This window comes from Archocentrus centrarchus, chromosome 1 (genome assembly GCF_007364275.1).
Source record: "Archocentrus centrarchus isolate MPI-CPG fArcCen1 chromosome 1, fArcCen1, whole genome shotgun sequence".
Classification (NCBI taxonomy): Eukaryota; Metazoa; Chordata; class Actinopteri; order Cichliformes; family Cichlidae; genus Archocentrus; species Archocentrus centrarchus.
Window position 1 is genome coordinate 9,092,810 of NC_044346.1, and position 21,335 is coordinate 9,114,144.

A 21,335-nucleotide genomic window follows, 5' to 3' on the forward strand; every position below is an offset into this window, starting at 1 on the left:
ATAGTGTAATGGAGTGGGCCCCCCTCAGTACCAACTGGGCACTGTTCAAATACCACAGCCTACCTGAGTATTGCTGCTATGTCCATCCCTTGATGTCCAGTGTACCCATCTTCTGATGGCTACTTTGCAGCATGTCACAAAGCTCAGATCATGTTAAACTGGTTTCTTGAACATGAGTTCAATAGAGCATCTTTGGGATGTGGTAGATCATGGATGTGCAACTGACAACTGTGTGACGCTATTATGTCAACATGAACCAAAATCTGAGGAATATTTCCAGCACCTTGTTAAATCTGTGCCACAAAGAATTAAGGTAGGTATACGGGGAGAACCTAATAAAGTGGCCAGTGACTGTGCTTGGTTTCCAAAGAGATTTTTGTTTATATTATGCAGAGACTTTCTAACACAGACATGTTAGTGTTAGTAAAAGCAGATGTCAGACAGTACAGGTTTATTGTTCAGCTGTGTATTTATAGGTTGTGATGTCATTATAAGATAAGGCATAGCAACAAGGAGTACACCCCAGTATGTGACTACCCAAGCCTTAAAAACTTTTCCACTGTGGCTAAGTTAAAAGTCAAGATTTGGTAAATCAGAAACTACTGGCTACACTATGGACAACAGGAGTAAGCATACCAAATATACCACGTGATTACTTTTTCAACTTGAGTCAAGTGACAGATTTTATTTTACATGAGCCCTTGTCAAACATTGACACGTAACATTGCTGGTTTCATAATTCTGTTAAAGTGACAGCAGTCTGTCTAAGCCACTTTTAATTACGTTTTTCAGCTTCATTCAGCCAAACTTACAATACTGATGGGACAGGACACCATACTTCAGTATTGTGTATCATTTGTGAGATGTGTCAGGTAGCATATAATGGATGAAGTCCGAGTTTTCTTCTGAGCTTTATTTTTGCTGTTTAGAAATTCAGAGAGACCCCATTGTATCTGCAGTTATGGGAATGTATTCATACACACTTTAATAAATGGATCAGGCAATCTAACAGCACTGTGACGCACACAGTGCTGTTAGATTCTGTCTCTATGTTGGGGTAATCATTAGGTATCAGATTACTGCCGCTGTGCCACATTCATAAGTGTGCATAAATCTCTGGATGCTCAGATGTCAGATTAACAGAAAGGAGAGTGTGTCTTCAGGGGGCATTAGTAATCAAAGACTTCTCAGACTAAATGTAAATGCTCTCAATCATGTCAGCTGTTGTTTTGGTCTTCCCAGAGGTCTTGTGGCCGTTTTTGGCTTCTTGTCATGAATCTTCACATGCGCTTGATAACCCTGATAGTAATAGAAACATTTCCCACATATCTTACACGTATACGGGTTCTCTCCGGTGTGAACTCTCAGGTGAACTTTAAGGGTATCTGCTCTGGAGTAACTTTTACCACAGATTGAGCACAGAAAAGACCGCTCTCCAGTGTGAGTCTTGAGGTGCAAATTGAGGTTGTAGAATTGCAAAAATGCCCTCCCACACTGATCACAGTGGTAATTCTTTTCTGCAGTGTGGGTTAACTTGTGTTTTTTAAGCACTTCTATCGTGACACAGCTCTTTCCACACTCTGAACAGAGGTGAGGTGAATCTCCTGAGTGGATGTGCGTATGCATTTTAACGCTCTTGATGTGTTTGAATCTCTTTCCACAGTCAGGACATGCATAGGGTTTCTTGTGAGTCTCACGGTGTTCCTCTAGCTGATGTTTCTCAGGGAAGTCCATTCCACAGTCCCCACACACGTGAACTGTGGCAGGCGATTCTTTAGGCTCCCTCTTCTCTTGAATTAATGTCCACTTTGGGAGCTCTCCTGTGACAAATAACATGTACAGGATTAAAAAACAAGAACCGAAACATCAAGCCCACAGACAGGTGAACTGAATAACACTGCTCATGATGTTATACATTCATTGTTTTGTGGGTGGAGTTGCTGGAGAACCCGATGATGCATGCTGCCATGCCGTGGGGTGAACAGACATGATGTCAGGGTGGCTGATAAAGTATTTATTTTCTTTTAAGTTGAACAAAGTCCTTTAAAGATGGCATTATCAGTGCTAACATTTTTCTGATGCTTGTTCCACCAGCAGAGAGTGCCCTCTGGTGGCACATGCAGTCAAAAAAGCAGCAATTCAACACAATAGCGTCTTTATTGGAAAGAGGAGCAGATGTATTTTTAAAAGGTATCTAAAACTCATACCATCATGATGTTTAAACACCCAGGCATACAACAATACCGTGATACAGCTCCGAGTCTAATCAGCTGTACATAACTTTTCTTTTTTTTTTTTTTTTTTTTGTCCAGTTAAGTAAAAGAAGAGTTAAGAGAATTCCAGCTGGCAGAAACATCTAACTGAAGCAGCTGAAAGTGTTCTAAGCAGAGTAGCTTTGTCTCACCTCTGTGAACTTTCATGTGTGTTTTGAGGTTTCCACCCTGGGTGAATCCTCTCCCACATATGAAGCATTTGAAAGGTCTTTTTCCCGAGTGAATCACAAGGTGTCGTTTGAGGGAGCTGTGCCGGGGGAACACTCTTCCACAGGTCAGGCAGTGGTAGGTCTTTGGTTTACAAAGCTCCTGGGAGCTGCTGTGTATGCTGGTAGCTTCTGGACTTAGAATGAGAGTTTCTCCTACAGAAAGAAAATGTATAGATATGTGTCAGTGTGAAGACTGAAAGAACTGAATGATTCATTGCAAGTATCAAGCGCTGATTTATAACTGAATTATGATATTAAAGTGTATCTCTTCCTGTTGTTTCAACAGTTTTCAGATATAAAACATAAAAAAATAATTATGTACAAAAAAAAAAAGGAGAGAAGACAACAATCGACAATCTGCTACTTTCAATATCTTTCATGGCCGACAAAAGACAAGCACAAATTAAAATAAAACTTTGTTGCACATGTAACACAAAAGGATTGTCTTGTGTAATGAATGTAGCTAAACGACAAGAGATGAAAATGAATTTTAGCTTTATCTGGTACAAAAAATGTCTTATCTGTGAAATTTTTGAATAAGGTTTAAAATAAAAATATAATACTCCACCACCTGTAGGTGCTGTGTTGTGATCCTGCGTTTCAGGTGTGTCGTCTTCACTGTGATTTTCCTCAGCGTTCGTCTCATTCAGGTGTATTTTCTTTGACCTGGTGTTGTATGAGGCAGGTGGGGTGAGCTCAAGCTCATAAGATGGAGGAACGGAGGAAGCCTCTGGTGTCCAGGAAGCCTGGTCTGCTGGAGAGCTCTTTTCAGGTTTTTGCTCCTGATCCTGTAAACACACACAGCTTTAAATTCTCAGCATCTATGTGAGTACAGGTTACAACCTCTAAGGTACTAGCTCATAACTGAGCAGTGTTCACAAGTTTAAATATATTTTTAATTTAGTTTCTATAAGAAAAAAAAAAGAAAGCAATGATTTGAACATTTGCATTCATTTGCAACCTAGATGTAATTAAAAATAGTGCAAAGGCCACCAAATGTTTACATTTTATTGGTTCAAAAAATAAATAAATCAGCTCCATAAACTTCATAAACCACATCCCAAAACTAGTTTGGTAAATATTCACAGTCTTTCAGTCCAGTGCATTAAAGACAGGCTTCTGTAGTGGAAATTGCTTCATAGCCTCAGTAGCACTTATGAGCTCATTGCTGCACCCACGGGAACTATGCATCGAATAACAAAACACATAACCAAGATCCAAGCTTATTTAAGACTGAAGTAAAGTGAAATGATGGAATTTTAACATCTACAAGACACAGTTTCTCTCACCTTGTGTTGAATCCCATGCAGATGGTGAGGCTCGTTTCCTGTATAGACAAACATTATATTACAGCCACTGCCAAGGTTACACAGAAAACATGACTGTTTTTCAAACAATCACAGTTAAGTAATGAATGCAGCATGACAGATGTTGCTGTCCTCACTCTGAACTTCAATTTTTTCTGTGCTTGGTGGTGGCTCTGCATCTACAGCACCATGCGCAGTGACCTGCTTGGTGATCAACTTAGGAGTATTCAGGCAGCCAGCACTGTAGGAACAGAAAAAGCAATCAGCAAACAAAGTAATTTTCATGAGAATGAACTTTTGATTTCAAGTTTACCGAACAGATACAGGGGGAATGTAGTCCTCATTGACACGGTCACCCTCCTCTGCTCTTTCCTCTTCTGATGTTGAAACATCTCCTTTGTCCTCACCTGGAGAACATGTCACTTCCTGTGCCCTGTCAATGTTTTGTAGAAGGCAAAAAAATATTATTAGACAGTGACGATCAACTGATGAGAGCCCACATAAAACTTCTAGGTACACCGCAATGTTTAGTTTTGTTACTTGGTGCACATCAGACTGGATTATGGGTACACAGCCCAGGCTACAGCGCTGTGAAGAAGTATTTGCTTCTTTCCTGGTTTTATTAGTTTAGGGTGACACAACCAATTAAGTTTAGGGGGCAATTACTTTTTTTCACAGGGATGTGCAAAAGTGCAAAATGCGAATTTTTGGCTCCAAATGATCAAAAAAACCAGTGTAATCGTCAAAAAACTATTAGTAAAATGATTCTGTCTCATTACAATCTACAAGTATACTCTCAGGCCTATGCAAGTGGCCAGCAATGTTGCTGGTACTTAGGCTTGTGCAGGTGCATTATGTGTTAATTACTGTTAATTATCGAGTGAGAAATCTACACCGTAACCTGACGTGCACCTGCCGAGAAATGTAACTACAGGTCGGGTCGACGAAGCCTGCAATGATTCTGATAGGCCTGTTCAGCGCGGTCGTTTCCTCCCGTGCATTTTTGGCTACTTTTACTGCACAGTTTTTGAATTTATCAGGGAGATAATAACAATCATGATCTCAATTAGGGGTGTGCGATATATATCATCTACGATAATATTGTAATTGCTGTGTTAACGATGTGCAAGCTGACATTATTGAGTATGCTAATTAGAAAAAAAAACAAAGGCCTTGGCTCCAGGCGTTCACTACTTTATGCTTTAGTATAGGCTGAGAGCGCCCGTACTGTGCGCTAGCATAGCTGCCTGAACAACACGCCTAAAGCTGGAAATGAGTGAACACACTACGCCAGGGGAGGAAATTCAGACATTGCCAGCCTCGCAGTCTACCCCCTTAATTCCTAGGCGAGAAGGTGGTTTGCAGTTTGCAGACCTGGTAAGAAAACGGACAGCTCAACAACTAACCTGTTCCATCATCAGCAAGTATGAGGAATATGAAAAGTTTCGGGAAAACCGCTGTCCAAGACAAACCACGACTAGCGGGGTAAAGAGGAAAACAATGAAAGGATTGATGTTAATATCCTTTAATTTAAAGTACGTATGTTACAATCACTGCGTCATAACCCAGCGATGTTCTCGGAGCTCACCTGTTCAGAGCCTCGGATAATACGCTGAAGCGGGTTTCTGATCAGATGAGGGTGTGTAGTTTCTGTGAATTTATTTTGCTATAACGTAGGGGGAATCCCCCTGGACAGCCTCTTTTTTGATTTTTTTTTTTCTTTTTTTTCCCCATTCTGTCAAGCAATTGCTTTTGAAAAACTTTACATTTGTCATGCAAAGGACACTTAGTTAAAGAGATTTTAATCTATGTGTTTTTCCTGGTTAAATAAAGGTTAAATAAAAATAAAAAATAAGGTAATGTCTCAAAAACACTGATTTAAGTCTTATATTTTACCAGCTTGCAGTTCTTGTATTAACACATTTTAAAATAATGCAGAATATCGTTTATTATCGTTATCGAGAATATTGCAGAAAATATCGAGATATTATTTTTTGTCAACATCGCACAATATAAGTAATAATAATCATAGCATCAATATAAGGACTCACAAATGTCAGCAAATTCCTGGATAGAGATTGCTGAAACTATCAGAATGGACGTGAGGGAATGAACAAAGAAGTGGAAAAACTAGAACAGAGCCCCTCTCCTGCAGGTTTTAGATGTGTCTCTGCTTCAACATACATGAGTCAAATATAGAAGTCATTAGCAGGACTCTGGAGAACTTGACTGCATACTGAGGAGGTAATTCAGCCATTTGATTCAGGTATGCTGGATCAGGGACACATCTAAAACCTGCAGGACAGGGGCTCTCAAGGCCTGGAGTTAAAGAGCCCTGAACTAGAGGGACAAATGTGTTTGCAATAATTCTGATTTAGTCTGAAGCTGAACATATTTTTTGTTGGCTCTGGGCTATAATAAGCCAGCCTCTATGTTCTTGGATTCAGTTACTGACTGGAATTAATTGAATGTCAATTTTGCATACATGTACAGAATCTTTGAGTGTGCTAAAATGTGAGCAAATTTATTTGGTCTAAATAACTTGGTCTGATTTCTTTTTAGAATCATTAATCATGATAACTGGTAATACCTTTCTATTTATTATTTGTGTTTAATTTATAAAGTATTTGTATTGTAATTTATTTTTTTATATTTTATTTATATATTCTGTATTTAATTTGAATTTAGTATTTAATTTCAGGGGACTGTAGAAGTGAACTACAGTTGAAACCAGAAGTTTACATACACTACATAAAAAGACGTGCATTTTTTTCTCACTGACATGAAATCATGAAATCCTGTTTTAGATCAATTAGGATTTCCAAAATTATTTATATTTACCAAATGCCAGAATAATATGAGAGAGAATTTCTTAAGGCATTTTTGTTATTTTCTGCAAAGTCATAAATTTACATTTATTTCATTAGTATTTGGTACCACTGCCCTTAAACTGAATGACTTGGGTCAAACGTTTTGAATATCCTTCCACAAGCTTCTCACAATAGTTGGTAGGAATTTGGGCCCATTCCTTCTGACAGAAGGTGTAACTGAGCCATGTTTGTAGGTCACCTTGCTCGCACCTGCCTTTTCAGCTTTGCCCATAAATTTTCAATAGGATTGAGATCAGGGCTTTGTGAAGGCCACTCCAAAACATTGACTTGGTTATCCTTAATAAGCCACTTTGTAACCAGTCTGACAGTATGCTTTGGGTCATTGTCCATTTGGAAGACCCATTTGCGCCCAACCTTTAACTTCCTGGCTGCTGTCTTCAGATGTTGCTTCAGTATTGCCACAATGTTCTTTCCTCATGTTGCAATCTATTTTGTGAAGTGCACCACTCTCTCCTGCAGCAAAATAACCCCACAACATGATGCTGCCACCCCCGTGTTTCACAGTTGGGGTGGTGTTCTCAGGCTTGCAAGCTTCTTCTCCCTTTTTCCGCCAAATGTAACGATGGTCATTATGGCCAAACAGTTCAATTTTAGTTTCGTCAGACCACAGGACATGGCTCTAAAAATTAAGGTCTTTGTTCTTGTGTGCATTTTGCAAACATTGATCTGTTTTTTTTTTGTAGTAATGGCTTCTTCCTGGCAGAGTGACCTTTCAGCCCATGTCGATACAGTACTCTTTTTACTGTGGTAAAGACACACTCTTACCAGCATCTTCACAAGGTCTTTTGCTTTTGTTCTTGGGTTGATATGCACATTTCGGACCAAAGCACGTTTATCTCTGGGACACAGAACCCGTCTGCTTCCTGAGCGGTATGATGGCTGGACATTCCCATCTTGTTTGTACTTGTGTATAATTATTTGTACAGATGAACACGGAACCTTCAGGTATCTGGAAATTGCACTCAAGGATAAACCAGACTTGTGCAAGTCCACAGTTCTCTTCCTGATATCTTGGCTGATTTCTTCAGACTTTCCCATGATGTTACAAAAATAAGCAGTGTGTTTCAGGTGTGCCTTAAAATACATCCACAGGTGTCTCTAATTAACTCAGATGTTGCCAATAAACCTATCAGAAGCTTCCAAAGACATGACATCATCATATGGGCTGTCCCATATTGTTTAAAGGCATAGTAATCTTAGTGTATGTAAACTTTTGACTTTGCAGAAAGCAATAAAAATGCCTTAAGAAATTCTCTCTCTCTCTCATTATTCTGGCATTTGGTAAATATAAATAATTTTGGTAATCCTAATTGACCTAAAAAAGGAAAGGTTTATTCTGATTTCATGTAGGGATGGGAAGCTCGACACTGAAGTTTTGACACTGTGTCGAGCTCCTGAAGGGCAGGTGTTTCAAAACACTGCTCCGAAACACCTACATCACGTGACCGTGGCTAAGCGAGGCTTTGGTGCGTTTCACTCCTGCTGTTTCCAGGCGGCCGAGGCGCCGGGATTCATTTGTTTTTTTCTTCTCTTTTTTTTTTTTAATTTAATGAACCTGTCGTTTTTGTTTTGTTTTTTTGAGTTTGGCTTTGTAATTGCTGAATTATTATTATTATTATTTTTTTTAACCAACGTTTCTATTTAATACAAGCAGTACACACACGCATAACTCATTATTGTTTCTGTGGGCAGTGAAGAACGATATAGGTGACCCATTTACAAACAGGAGAAACATTTCTTTCGGTGTAAAAGTGGATCAACGAACTCACGCTGAACAGCTGACTGCGAGCGCTGAAAATCCTCAATCCTCCAGTTGCACACTGAATGACCTCTATTTATTTTCAGACATTAGAGGAACTTCCCCAAGTCTGACCTGCATCCACTCTCCGCTCAGTGTCCTCCTCAGTCATGTTGGTCACCACGATCGCTGCAGAAGCGATGAACCAAATAATTAAACTGAGCTATAGAGAGAGATTGGCCAGCAGGTGTCACTGTGCGGATGAGTTTCAGATTGTGTCGAAGCTTCGGTACAATTCCGGCACAAATGCTTCAAATGCTTCGGTGTTTCACAAAGCCTCATTTTTCCCATCACTAATTTCATGTCAGTGAGAGAAAAAAAAAAAAAAAAAAAGCATATGTATTTTTTTTATATAGCAGGGATCCTCAAATCCAGGCCGCAAGGGCACCGGTGTCCTGAAGGTTTTAGATGTGTCTCTGCTTCAACACACCTGAGTCAAATATAGAAGTCATTAGCAGGACTCTGGAGAACTTGGCTGCATACTGAGGAGGTAATTCAGCCATTTGATTCAGGTGTGTTGGATCAGGGACACATCTAAAACCTGCAGGACACTGGACCTCGAGGCCTGGATTTGAGGAGTCCTGTTATATAGTGTACATAAACTTCTGGTTTCAACTGTAGATGTCAGGGTATTGACTGTACTTTAAGTGCAATAAATGCAGTGTTTACAAATTCAATGAGTAAACATGTTAAATAATAGTGATTCCAATACTGACCAAAATAATTGTGATTATGATTTTTTGTTTTTTTTCCATAATTGAGCATCTCTAACTTATGGAGTCATTTATTCTGTTCTTTCTTCACAGATCACATCAAAGGAAGACCAGATCAAAAACTACTATACTTGCCAACTAGATTTCTTCAGAGTGTGACAATTTGTTGAAACGCTTTCTGATTTATAAAGAAAGACTGCTTAACTCCTTCTGCATGTTCACAAATATGCTAAAGGTTCCATAATTTGAATGTGGGCTTCAAACATCTTTGGGGCTTTAATTAAAATGCCTCACATTGTTTTAAAGAACAGAGAAATGCAAAAAAAAAAAAAACCAAACAAAACTGACCGCTATAGTTTATTTGGTTTTCTTTACTTTACCCTAAACTGTCAAATCAGAGGCAATCGTTGTCTGCTTATCAGCTTTTCAAGGCAGGGGCCCAAACCCAGGGGCTACGTCCATCTTTGATATACAGTCTAGTTACAGGTTCGCAGACTCTGCGCGCGCGCGCGCGCGCGCACACACACACACACACACACACACACACACACCTTGACCTTAACCCCACTACGGGAAACGCACATTTTCACTAAGACACACCGACAGCTGCAGCTGAACATGCGCAAAGTAATAAAAACAAACACTGGCGTTAGCCTTCCGACGACGCTAACGTTAGCTGGACTGCAAAATCACGGTAACGGGCCACGGAGTGTTAGCTTTGATATTTTAGCTATGTGGTCACATTTTGCGTAAACCACCTTAAACACAATTCAAGCACAGGTAATTACCTGTCCAGCAAAAATGTGGCAAACTCTGCATCTGTTTTGAACCCTTTCTGCTTCCGTATCTCCTTGCACCCGTGAAAAACAGGTCCAGTGTTTATTTTGCTTTTATCTCGGGCTCGGTCTAACCCTTTCTTTTCAGCTCGCTGCTTGTCGGTAGCCTTTTTAACTGGCTCTGTTGTGTTCGCTGGGATCAGGAAAAGGGTGACGGTCTCTTCGTTTGATGCTGCAGCTTGTTCCTCAGCCATTGTTTGTAAACTTTTCTTGGAGCTAGAGATCATGCGCGGAGAAGAGCGGGTGCGCGGCGCGCTCACGAACAGGACGCTTTCTAACATGCGTACTTAGTCCTGAGAAAAGCCTCTGGGAATAAAGTTTATTAAAACGAAAGCGGAACAACTGCGAGCTTTAAAAGAAAGTAAATAATGTACTTATTTAAGTACTACCCAGAACAAATTATAACCATTTTGTACATACTGGATATCAGTGTGGAGGTCATCATAGCTCTGCATGAATGTTAATATGAATGTCGGGCCTGCTTCCCTCAGCTCTAACATTGACTGCATATAAGCAGGATCTATGGACTGCTTGAATGCAATGCACAGACACATTAGGTACACCTTGCTGGTACTGGGTTGGACCCCTTATGCACTCAGAATTCTTTGTGTCATAGATTCTACAAGGTGCTGGACACATTCCTCAGAGATTTTGGTCCATGATAGCATCACACAGTTGCTGCAGATTTGTTGGCTGCGTATCCATGATATAACCCTCCCATTCCACCACATCCCAAAGGTGGCTTGAGATCTGGTGAGTATGGAGGCCATTAGAGTACAGGGAACTCATTGTCATATTCAAGAAACCAGCCTAAGATGATTTGAGCTTTACCAGGCCATCTTTATTTATAAAAGCACTTTAAAACAACCACAGCTGACACAAAGTGCTGTATATTTGGAACATATAAAAAAGGAACAATCGCTTTTAAAAACATACAGTTTGTACTAGGTCTCGCTCGGGTCGAAAGCCAAGGAAAAAAGATAGATTTTAAGATGAACTTTAAAAACATTGAAGGGGCATCTCTAATGTGCAAAGGCAAGTTATTCCATCCTTTAGGAGCAATGATAGAGACAGCCCCGTCCCATCTGAGCTTCCTTCTGGATCTCGGTACTTCCAGAAACAGCTGGTCAGCTGACCCGAGAGATTGTCAAGGTATGAAAGGATGAAAAAGCTCAGAGAGGTAAAGTGGGGCAAGACTGTGAAAAGATTTAAAAACTAACATAAGAACTTTAAAATGGGCCTTAAAATACACAGGCGACTTGTGAAGTGATGCCAAGACAGAGGTTATGTGCTCCCTCGTCCACATTCCTGTCAATAGTAACGCAGCAGCATTTTGAACCAGCTGCAGACGTGAGAGTAGCCACTGACTCCCTCATAAAGTAGTCCAAATTAGATGGAATAAAAGCACGGATCACAGTTTCAAAGTGCTGCCTAGAAAGAAGAGATTTCACTGATGCCAATCACCTTAATTGATAAAAACTGAACTTAACCGCAGCTCTGACTTGGCTGAACAATTTAAAATCACTAACTTGAAACCAGGATCAGTAATAACAGGTTTAAAATATACCTCCAAATCAACAGAGGAGGACTCACACGGGCCAACAGGTCCAAACACAATCACCTCTGTTTTCTTTTCATTAAAATAAGTTCAAGGCCAACCAAGGGTTAGGGTTAACGTCTTTGTGACATGGTGCGTTATCCTGCTGGAAGCAGCCATCAGAAGATGGGTAAATTGTGGCCATAAAGAGATGGACACGATCAGCGACAATATTCAGGTAGTTTAAGTGAAGTGTCCAAAGAAACCATCCCCTGCACTATTACATGGCTTTCATGTTATTTGCACCAAATTCTAACCCTACCATCTGCCTGCCAAATGAAGACTCATCAGACTAAGCAACATTTTTCCAGTCTTCTATTGTACAGTTTTGGAGAGCCTATGTGAACTGTAGCCCAAATTTCCCGTTTCTAGCTGACAGGAGCAGCACCTGATGTGGTCTTCTGCTGCTGTAGCCCATCTGCTTCAAGTTTTGATGTGCTGTATGTTCAGAGATGCTCTTCTGCATACCTTTGTTGTAATGCGTGGTTGTTTGAGTTACTGTTGCCTTCCTATCAGACTGAATCAGCCTGGCCATTCTCCTCTGATCTGACATCAACAAGGCATTTTCTCCCAGAGAACTGCCGCTCATTGGGTATTTTCTTTTTTTCAGATCAGTCTCCGTAAACCCTGGAGATGGTTGTGTGGGAATATCCCAGTAGATCAGCAGTTTCTGAAATACTCAGACCAGCCCATCTGGTACCAACGGCAATGCCACATTCAAAGTCACTTAAATCACCTTTCTTCCCCGTTCTGATGCTCAGTTTGAACTCTAGCGGGTCATCTTGACCAGGCCTAAATGCACTGAGTTGCTGCCATGCAACTGACTGATATTTTTGTTGATAATAAAGTGCCCAGTGATCATATCTGCTTATTAGTTTAACAGACTAATATAAGACTAGAACTTCACTTACTAAAACAGATGCACCATACAGCAAGCCATAATATTAGATAATTCCATTATTTCTTATTTACTTGAGTGAACTCAGAGCGTGACAGGGGATGGGAATACAAAACAATACTTTACTACAATACCTCACATCAACATGCCAGTTGACGGTGGTGCAAAGCCAACTCTTAACTTTTCAAGAAAAAAGACAAAGAACAGTCATATTTCTGGCTTCACTGCGCTTGTACCTGTTACTATGACAAATCCCAGTATCAGAGCTCCACTGAGTTTTTAGTGTCAGGATTAATCACCATTAAGTTTAAGAGTTTAGTAAGAGTTAGGTTAAGCACAATTACAAAACACACAAGAACAATTATCAGGATTTATTTTCTTCAATTCTAGTCACGACACTGGAGCTGACTGTATATATGTACCAATATGTGCTAACATTGATAGTGCTTTTCCAATCACTTCAGAAATTTCACTTCAGAGAGTTAAACTTATATTTAAAAAAATAATAACTTAAAATGACATTATTGATTTTTCACCACTATCAGCTGTTGCTTTGGTCTTCCCAGAGGTCTCGTGGCAGTTTTTGGCTTCTTGTCATGAATCTTCACATGCGCTTGATAACCCTGATAGTAATAGAAACATTTCCCACATATCTTACACGTATACGGGTTCTCTCCGGTGTGAACTCTCAGGTGAGCTTTAAGGGTATCTGCTCTGGAGTAACGTTTACCACAAATGGAGCACAGGTGAGGTCGTTCTCCAGTGTGAGTTCTGAGGTGCAATTTTAGATAGGAAGATCGTGAAAATGCCCTCCCACACTGATCACAGTGGTAATTCTTTTCTCCAGTGTGGGTTAGCATATGTATTTTAAGCATTTTAGCTGTAGTGCAACTTTTTCCACAGGCTGAACAGAAGAAAAGGGAATCTCCGGAGTGGAGGCGCATGTGGATTTTAACGCTATTTTCCTGTTTGAATCTCTTTCCACAGTCGGGACATGCGTAGGGTTTCTTGTGAGTCTCACGGTGTTCCTCTAGCTGGTGTTTCTCAGGGAAGTCCATTCCACAGTCCCCACACACATGAACTGTAGCAGGTGACTCTTTAGGTTCACTCTTCTTTTGGACTAATGTCCACTTCGGGAGGTCTGTGGGGAAAAATAAATATAATGATTGATAGACGCAGATGAGCAATTAAATTAAAAACAAAACACCTGAATACATGAGTGGAGAAACTCAACAGATGTTTTCACATGAGCACAACTGATTAAGTCATAATTGCTTGTGGAGAAAGAGATCCAAGAGATTTTGAAAGAGGGTTCATCCTTGTGGCACAGACAGTGGGAACCTCAGTGACATTTAGAGCTACTGGAAAAACATCAATAAACGGGGGCTGAATTTGTGTGACCCTGATGTGAGGAAGTCTGAGAAGTCACTGTTGACTGTGACTGTCAACAGTTACACAGAGAGGGATCGTGTAGTGGGTTTGCAGTGGATAAACCATTCTTGTAAAATGAATGTACATCTAAGAGTTCAGAGATGAACTAACTGGAGGCCCTGCTGGCATTTGCAACCGTTTTTTTTGGACATGTTCAAGTTAAAATTGCAGTCTGTCATTTTTGGACTCATGCATGTTGATCCTTAGGCACTTTGTAGTGCCCCTGATAAGAAACCCATTTACCTATGCTTGTGGTACAAGCTGAATCCTAAGCTGTGTGTATAGTGAACTGGAAAGCAGCTGAACAACAACAGAGACTCTCACACTGAGCTAAATGGAACAACTGCACACAAATGAACTAAATAACAAATAAAATACTCCTTACAGCTGAATGCTGAAGACTGTGCCTTTTATTCCTTTTTCTTTGACTCTCTTTGAAACTTCTAATGGATTCGTGAGGTTGGTCAGCACTAGGTGTAGCATTAACAGCAGCCTGTTTGTCATCACCTAAAATACTAAAAGATAGCATTCCTCATTGTAAGTAGGAATGCCTTCTGCCAATGAATTACAAGCCCCTTGCAATTCCCTCAAGAGAAATGTATACACGTTAGAAATGTCAACTGTTCATTCATAAAGTAATAAATAGTCAAATGTCCATTTACTTTTGAGCCTCTGCAGACACCACAATTTTAAAAAAGCTGAAATTTTTTCTCTGGAAAACAATGAGTGGTCCAGTAAAGAAAGAGGCTAAGGTGTCATGAGGTCAGCAGGAGTTTCCTCTCACCTCTGTGAACTTTCATGTGTGTTTTGAGGTTTCCACTCTGGGTGAATCCCCTTCCACATATGAAGCATTTGAAAGGTCTTTTTCCTGAGTGAATCACAAGGTGGCGCTGCAGTGCATTGTACCGAGGGAACACTCTACTACAAGTCTGACATTTGTAGATCTTCTTTGGTCTGCGAAGCTCCTGGTGTGATATTATTTCTTCAGTCTCATAAGGGAAGCTGGAGTGCTCACTGGTAGATTCTGGACTTGCACTGAAAACATCTGAACAAAAATAAATATCTGAGAAAAAAAATAAAATCAGAAAGTTGGTGCAAGCAAGTCTGATTTGTTTCTTTTCCAAGTATGATGTTTTTACTGTGCCCTGTTTAAATTACCACTACACTGAAATGCATATAAACAAGCAACATTCTCCTGATTCAACCATGTTCATACACAAAAATCTAAACATAAAAGACATTTTCTGTGACCTTAAATGTATTTTATGGCCAACAGAAGATTGTCACTAACTTTCAGATTGTATCATTTAAATAAAGTATGAAATAAAACTAAAATAACAGAGTCTAACCCACCCGTAGGCGCTGTGCTGCAATCCTGCTCCTGTGTTTCAGGTCTGTGATCTTCCTCCGTTTTCGTCTTTTTCAGGTATATGTTCTGTGACGTGGAGTCCTGGGAACACGTGAAGTTTTAAACTGTCAGCATGTGCCTGAGCAGAGGGGTTAAACACTGTGTCAAAGTGCTGTTTTATGAAAGTCAGTGAACAAGTGTGTGAAGTTTGAATGGTCTAGCTTGAACAGTATCTGTGGTGTGAATCTGAGTCACATCATTCTCAAGTTATGGCCAACATTAAAGGTTTTGTGGAACAGACACCACCTTAAAGCTTTTTAATGGGTGTATTTTTGCTCTGGCTCCCTAAATTGGCACTCAGTCATCAAAACTTTGAGAAGTTCTGATCTATGAGATGCAATTTTGCTCACTTGGTGGTGGCTCTCGGCAGCACTTTTTTCCTGGTTTCCAAGCTGATGGTAAGGCTTGTTTCCTGTATGAACAAAAAAAAAAAAAATCAATATATTATAGTCACTAACAATTCCAGAGAAAACAGTGACTGCTTTGGTGATTAACTTTTCTCCAGTGACTTGTGGGGATGTGTTGCTGTTGTAGCTAACAAAACTTACAGAGATCAGCATATGTGCAAATATCATACAGTATCATACGGTGTTGTTAACAACTACAACTTTATTATTCAACACCTTAAACAATAAACAAAAAAAATCCTTCTGGTTAAAAGAAGGCCCTAAGTAAAAATGTTCAATAACATTTGAAAACCTTGGTTTGAAATCTGTTGTGAATAAAAATGGTGCTCACATTTGACAAAATGCTGTAAGGTATCTTTATGGGGCCAGCCGCACCAACAGGGCCAAGTCTTGAATTAGTGTTATTCTGCCTATTTCAAGCTCCGCGTTTTTACTTCTAGAGCAGCTTTACATGCCACACAGTTTGAAATAATCCTCATTTATCTCATACTGGGCCTGGACTCAGCCCCTTCCACCCATCCACTTTCTGAAACTGTTTTAGCATCCTTCCTTTTGAAGTCACCAGTCTTTTATTTAAATCAGTGGTTGTCAAACATTGTTGGGCCTGTACCGCTTCAACATTATGGTGGTTTTAATTCTCTGAGTAATGTAAATGGCAAATTTAACGTGTGGTGAATATTAAAGTATGTCTGTATTAGAAAACCATTTTGACACAGAAGAAATTGTGGCTAGAAGATGATGGTGGGTACAAAAAATGAGACGTTTCATGCTATAAAATGTTTTAACCAGCAGTGTGAGTTTACCCAAAAAGCATTTTTTTTAAAGTTACCTCTAGTGAATGATGAGAAAGCAGGTCAAACATCCAGGCTACCAATCCTTGTTTCTATTACTCTAGATCACAATTAAATTAGTGCACTTTTGCTATTGACACTATGATATAACCCCTCATATTCATGCTCAGGTAGGGAAAAAAAAAGATCATGCTGAAAAAATAAAGTGATTTGGCTTTAGATTGTGATACTTGGAGCTGATGTAACACTGATTTGGTTGCAGTTTTTAACAAAGCTTAAATATGTTTTTCAGCTTGAGAACATTTCATGGGGCGATCTTAAGAAGGACTTAAGAAGTTAAGAGGATCAAAAATGTGCTAAAAAAGATCTGACGACTTAAAAAGCACCCAATTTTGACCTGCTCTATGTACTTCAAAGGCTTGTAAAGCGGACATTTTTCAGTGTGAAGGTAACACTTGTATAATGGCTTTATGCCACACAGGGTGAGAGACAGTGGTTTAACTAATCAGTGTGATCTTGTGCTGACTTTACAGCTTTGTTCACTGTCTTATTTCAAAGTGCCTTTTCTCTTGTGGTGATCCTTTATAGTTGCCGCCAATATGAAATGACAAATTCACATGACAGTCATCAGGCAACAGCATAGTAGGTATAATTAAGACTGGGTTTAAGTTTGGTGGGTGCTGCCTACACGAAGGCTATTCTATAAACTGGTCTAAACAGAAACTAACTCAGTAAAAACCAGGCCTCATAAAGACCTGTTGATATTTATGTAAAATCACACAGAACTGCTGCTGGTGTTTGAAGCAGTCATGGTAAGTAATGGCTGCAGGATAACCAGTGTTATCCTCACTCTGGACTTTCATTTTTTCACTCCCGCCTGGTAGCTGCTCTGTTGGCTCTACAGCTTCATGTGAGGTGAACTCTCTGCTGATGGACTCTGGAGCATCCGAGGTCATTTTGGTTTTACTGGCACCACCAGCGCTGGAGGAACACAAAAGGCAGTGTGAAAAAGACACAAATTTTCATGAACTTGAACTTTTAAATGAATGGCTTACCAGAAATATCCATGAGGGATGTAGTCTTTATCCTCATTATAGTCACTGATGCCATCCTCTTCTACAGTCTCCTCTTCCTCTGATGTTGAAACATCTCCTTTGTCCTCATCTGGACAACATGTCCAATCCTCTGCACAGTCAACACTATGGAGAAGGAAAAATAGTAGACAATGATTCAAATCACAAGTTGATGTAAATATTGTACGCATGCAAATTATGAGATTGAAATTCTGAACTTTCAATGAGTGACAAAAAAAAAAAATTACAGTTTGTTACGGCTGTGTGCCATGTTGTGTTGGTGTGCGTGGGATCGCAGCCCCATTATACACCTGGTATAAAGAGGCGGATGCGAGACACGGAAGGGGAGAGAGAAAAGCGTGGCGAGGGAAAACAGCGGACTAGTGCTTGTGTGAGGGTTGTGTTACTCCCGGGGTGGGAGGGTGGCTTATCTGTTGGCCGACAACAGACGTGGTCCGGGGATCCGGAGAAGTGGGTTTTCTTTGAGGGAGGTGTTGAGTCCGTTTAGCGCTATTTCCTGCTTTTAGCCCTTAACGGGACAGGTAGCGTCTCCAGTTTGGAGAGTGTTGGGCTGATTTAGCTGTGTGGTGCTTTCCTCTTTTTAATTGTATGTTGCTCCCTCGCCCCCCCTAGACTAAGGTAGGTAGGAACGTGTCTCTACCGTCCCCACTTAATTCTATGCCTCTAATTCCAGTCAGGCTGGCCCATTATAGCCCAGAACAAACAAAAAACATGTTCATCTTCAAACTAAATCAGTATTATTCAGGCTAATAAAGCAAATACTGGTTATACTGGCAACGCTGCGGTGTTTGAACTTCAGCTGGTCCCAGTGGTTTACATGTGGTGGGGCCGACAGAAACCAATGCTGGTCCTTTTTTTTCCTCCTGGGTCAGTTTTTTTTTTTCTTTCAGATGCAAACATATTTGTCCCTCTAGTTTTTCCACTTCTTTGTTCATTCCCTCACGTCCATTCTGATCTCTCCCCGCAGGAATTAGGAAATTGCTGACATTTGTGAATGATTATATTGATGCTCTGATTATTATCCCTTACATTGCCATTCTCTCCCTGATAAATTTAAAAACTGTGCCATAAAAGTAGCTGTAAATGCACAAAAAGAACTGATGATGCTGAACAGGCCTGTCATAATTGTTGCGGGCTGTGTCACCCAGACAGGTTATGGCATAGAATTCCAGCTCAATAATTAACGTAAATTAACACATAATGCACCTGCACAAGCCTAAGTGCTGGAACACTGCTGGCCACTTACATAGGGTATGTTTTAGGCCCTGCAAAGACTCAGCGCTACAGCATAAATCAGGGCTGAGAGTATACTTGCAGAGCGTAATGTAACCAAATTATTGGTTACAGTTATTGGAGCCAAAATCAAAATTTGATTAATTGTACAGCCCTTGGTTCATGGATGTAGAGGATATGCAGAGGGTTGATGCAATAGGAGGATGCTAGGGATAGAGCAGGGGTCGGCAACCCGTGGCTTTTTCAGGCTTATGCTGCGGCATAAATTATAAATTATAAGTATCCAATTGAAGTGCATTTTATTTTTGTCAGTTCATTTTTTGTTGTAGTTCTAAATTGGAACATTATTGTGATCTTGAAATATTAAAATAAAATCATTTTATTTATTTATTTATTTTTGTTTCTCAATATATGTGTCACTTGTGGTAGCCGCTACCGGCTTCCGGTAGTATTTGTGGCACTCATTGTTTTCTTTTCCGTGGAAACCGGGTTCAAATGGCTCTTGGAGTGTTATAGGTTGCCGACCCCTGGGATAGGGTGAGATGGAGGCAGACGCTGCTCTGGCGACCTCTAAAGGGAGCAGCCGAAAAAAGACGAGGAGGCCATTTGTTATGCAAAGTAGGGTATATCCATCTTTGATATACAGTCTATGGTCTAGCTAAAACTTTGCAGACCCAACAAGCATGATCCTACACAGCACAGACTCCTGACCTTAACCACATTACATGAAGCAAACACTTCACTACAGGTACGCAGTGTGCTATAGCTGCAGCAGGATATGGCTGCACTATCCAATAAACCTATTCCCCAAGCTACTTCCGGCTGCCCCCATATTCTCAAGGGGTCGCCACCCCGGGTAATTCCGCATGGTTGATTTTGCACATTTTTACGCTTCCTGTGCTCACCACAAACCTCAGCACTGGGAACAAGCTAGCATTAGCTTACCGCAACATCACTCATAAGAAATGCATCATTTCAGCTACTATGTTGCGCTTATCTAATTCAAACCGAAATGAAGCAGGGCTATTATTATCATTACGGCTGTTATTACCTGTTCAGCAGAAATGTGGCGAACTCTGCATCTGTTTTGAACCCTTTCTGTTCCCGTACCTTCCTCCACCTCTGAAAAGCAGGTCCGATGTTTATCCTGGTTTCCTGTCGCTCTCCGTCTGCCCCCTTCTCCGTGTCTGTCACCTTCCTCCGTTTATTCTGCTGTGTCGTGTTTGCTGTTATGAGGAACAGCGGAAACGGCTCTTCTTTTGATGTCGGAGCTTCCTCCTCAGCCATTGTGTTTGTAAACTTTTCTTGACGCTGCGCTTAACGTGAGCATGCGCAGAGGTCAGCGGATGCGCAGCGCGTTCACGAACTTGTCCCTAAACTCGGTTCACGGACTCGGGTTCATCAGTAATGCGATCCAGCTCACTTAGCTGAGTCACTTGAGTCCCCTCCACCCCAAACATAAGATTAATTAGTTTGCAAATTTTTTTTTTTTACATTTAATTTAAATTTTTTTTTTTACATTTTTATTTAAATTAAAAATTCACACACCAAAAAAAAAACAAGACTTAAACACAAATAACAAATTAAACAAAATTGGAAAACTGCAATGACAAGATAACCAAAATTAAAACACAGAAGAGCTAAAGAAAAACAGAATGTGCAAAAGGCACAAGTTGAATATAAAACAATAAAATACAGAGATATAAACAGCAAAAAATGCAATGTGCAAATTAAAATATAGACTAAGAATTTAATATTTTTAGGACCTATATAAACAAAACAACCAAGCTGAAAAAAGGATGAATGTGCACATGACAAAAGCATGTGTATCATAAGCCATATAATGAACACTAATGTATTTAAGTACTTATTTATTGGAATATTTAACTTATTTGTTTAAATTACTGACTGGAGTGCCGACTGGAGCGCTGAAAGCATCTTTTCTCAAAGATGCTTTCGGCCATTATTAGAAGTTTTCATCATGCTGATTTAAGTTCATGGGTCACCTTTCTAATAAGTTTCATTTTAATTACCAACTTGATGCATTGGGCTGCAACATCATGATTTGATTGGCAGCTGCTGTTACGGAGAAACTTCTGTTCGGGAATTGCAGATTACGGCAGGGATGTTGAGAGCAGAGTCCTTGACTAAAGTCTGTGTCAGCAGGGCTTCAGAGTTTGGGGTCATCGCGAGGTTCACGTAGACGTCAAATAGTTCCTGGAAGGAATGTGTGAAAAAGTGACAAAACTGTCAAAAAAATGCATTGATCTACAATAATTCATATACCACTGTGAGGTACATGTAGTTAAAGAGTTTCAAGCAGGACAGGTGACCATCAATTATGACAACATAACAATTCAGTGCACCAACATAAGTGAAGCGCACTTCGCTGGTAAATACACGGCACACTTGATAATAAATAAGAGTTCTGATGTCCACTTTTTGTGTG

The 21,335-nt window shown here is 40.1% G+C and overlaps 2 protein-coding genes across 7 annotated transcripts; both read right to left on the bottom strand.

The window, feature by feature from the left end:
* Window positions 1-462: 462 nt before the first annotated feature.
* LOC115782623 (gastrula zinc finger protein XlCGF26.1-like) lies at window positions 463-10,254 on the bottom strand. Its single transcript, XM_030732914.1, has 7 exons — window positions 9,980-10,254; window positions 4,103-4,222; window positions 3,927-4,030; window positions 3,772-3,809; window positions 3,054-3,270; window positions 2,405-2,635; window positions 463-1,820 (listed from the first exon to the last, which is right to left on the bottom strand). Exons 1-7 carry the CDS (start codon window positions 10,252-10,254, stop codon window positions 1,213-1,215), a joined length of 1,593 nt encoding a protein of 530 aa, XP_030588774.1. The 3' UTR covers window positions 463-1,212.
* Window positions 10,255-12,350: 2,096 nt separating this feature from the next.
* On the bottom strand, window positions 12,351-20,209 carry LOC115782629 (zinc finger protein 2 homolog). Of its 6 annotated transcripts, none has more exons than XM_030732934.1 (7): window positions 19,938-20,209; window positions 17,615-17,758; window positions 17,410-17,540; window positions 15,712-15,773; window positions 15,307-15,403; window positions 14,738-14,998; window positions 12,351-13,663 (listed from the first exon to the last, which is right to left on the bottom strand). In XM_030732934.1, exons 1-7 carry the CDS (start codon window positions 20,171-20,173, stop codon window positions 13,044-13,046), a joined length of 1,551 nt encoding a protein of 516 aa, XP_030588794.1. In that variant the 5' UTR covers window positions 20,174-20,209; the 3' UTR covers window positions 12,351-13,043. The 6 variants fall into 6 exon arrangements, with proteins under 6 accessions (XP_030588794.1, XP_030588786.1, XP_030588801.1 ...); XM_030732926.1 differs by having other exon boundaries at window positions 14,738-15,016; XM_030732941.1 differs by lacking the exon at window positions 12,351-13,663 and having other exon boundaries at window positions 14,786-14,988.
* Window positions 20,210-21,335: the final 1,126 nt, after the last annotated feature.

Excerpts from the sequence above, each read along its gene's own strand:
- LOC115782623 (XM_030732914.1), bottom strand. The coding sequence starts at position 10,254 with ATGATCTCTAGCTCCAAGAAAAGTTTACAAACAATGGCTGAGGAACAA. Across the intron at positions 4,223-9,979 it reads GCCACATTTTTGCTGGACAG|GGCACAGGAAGTGACATGTT; the intron begins GTAATTACCTGT and ends AAACATTGACAG. Across the intron at positions 3,271-3,771 it reads TGCATGGGATTCAACACAAG|GATCAGGAGCAAAAACCTGA; the intron begins GTGAGAGAAACT and ends GTGTGTTTACAG.
- LOC115782629 (XM_030732926.1), bottom strand. The coding sequence starts at position 20,173 with ATGGCTGAGGAGGAAGCTCCGACATCAAAAGAAGAGCCGTTTCCGCTG. Across the intron at positions 15,404-15,711 it reads CTGCCGAGAGCCACCACCAA|GACTCCACGTCACAGAACAT; the intron begins GTGAGCAAAATT and ends ACGTGTTCCCAG. Across the intron at positions 13,664-14,737 it reads ACACATGAAAGTTCACAGAG|ACCTCCCGAAGTGGACATTA; the intron begins GTGAGAGGAAAC and ends TTTTCCCCACAG.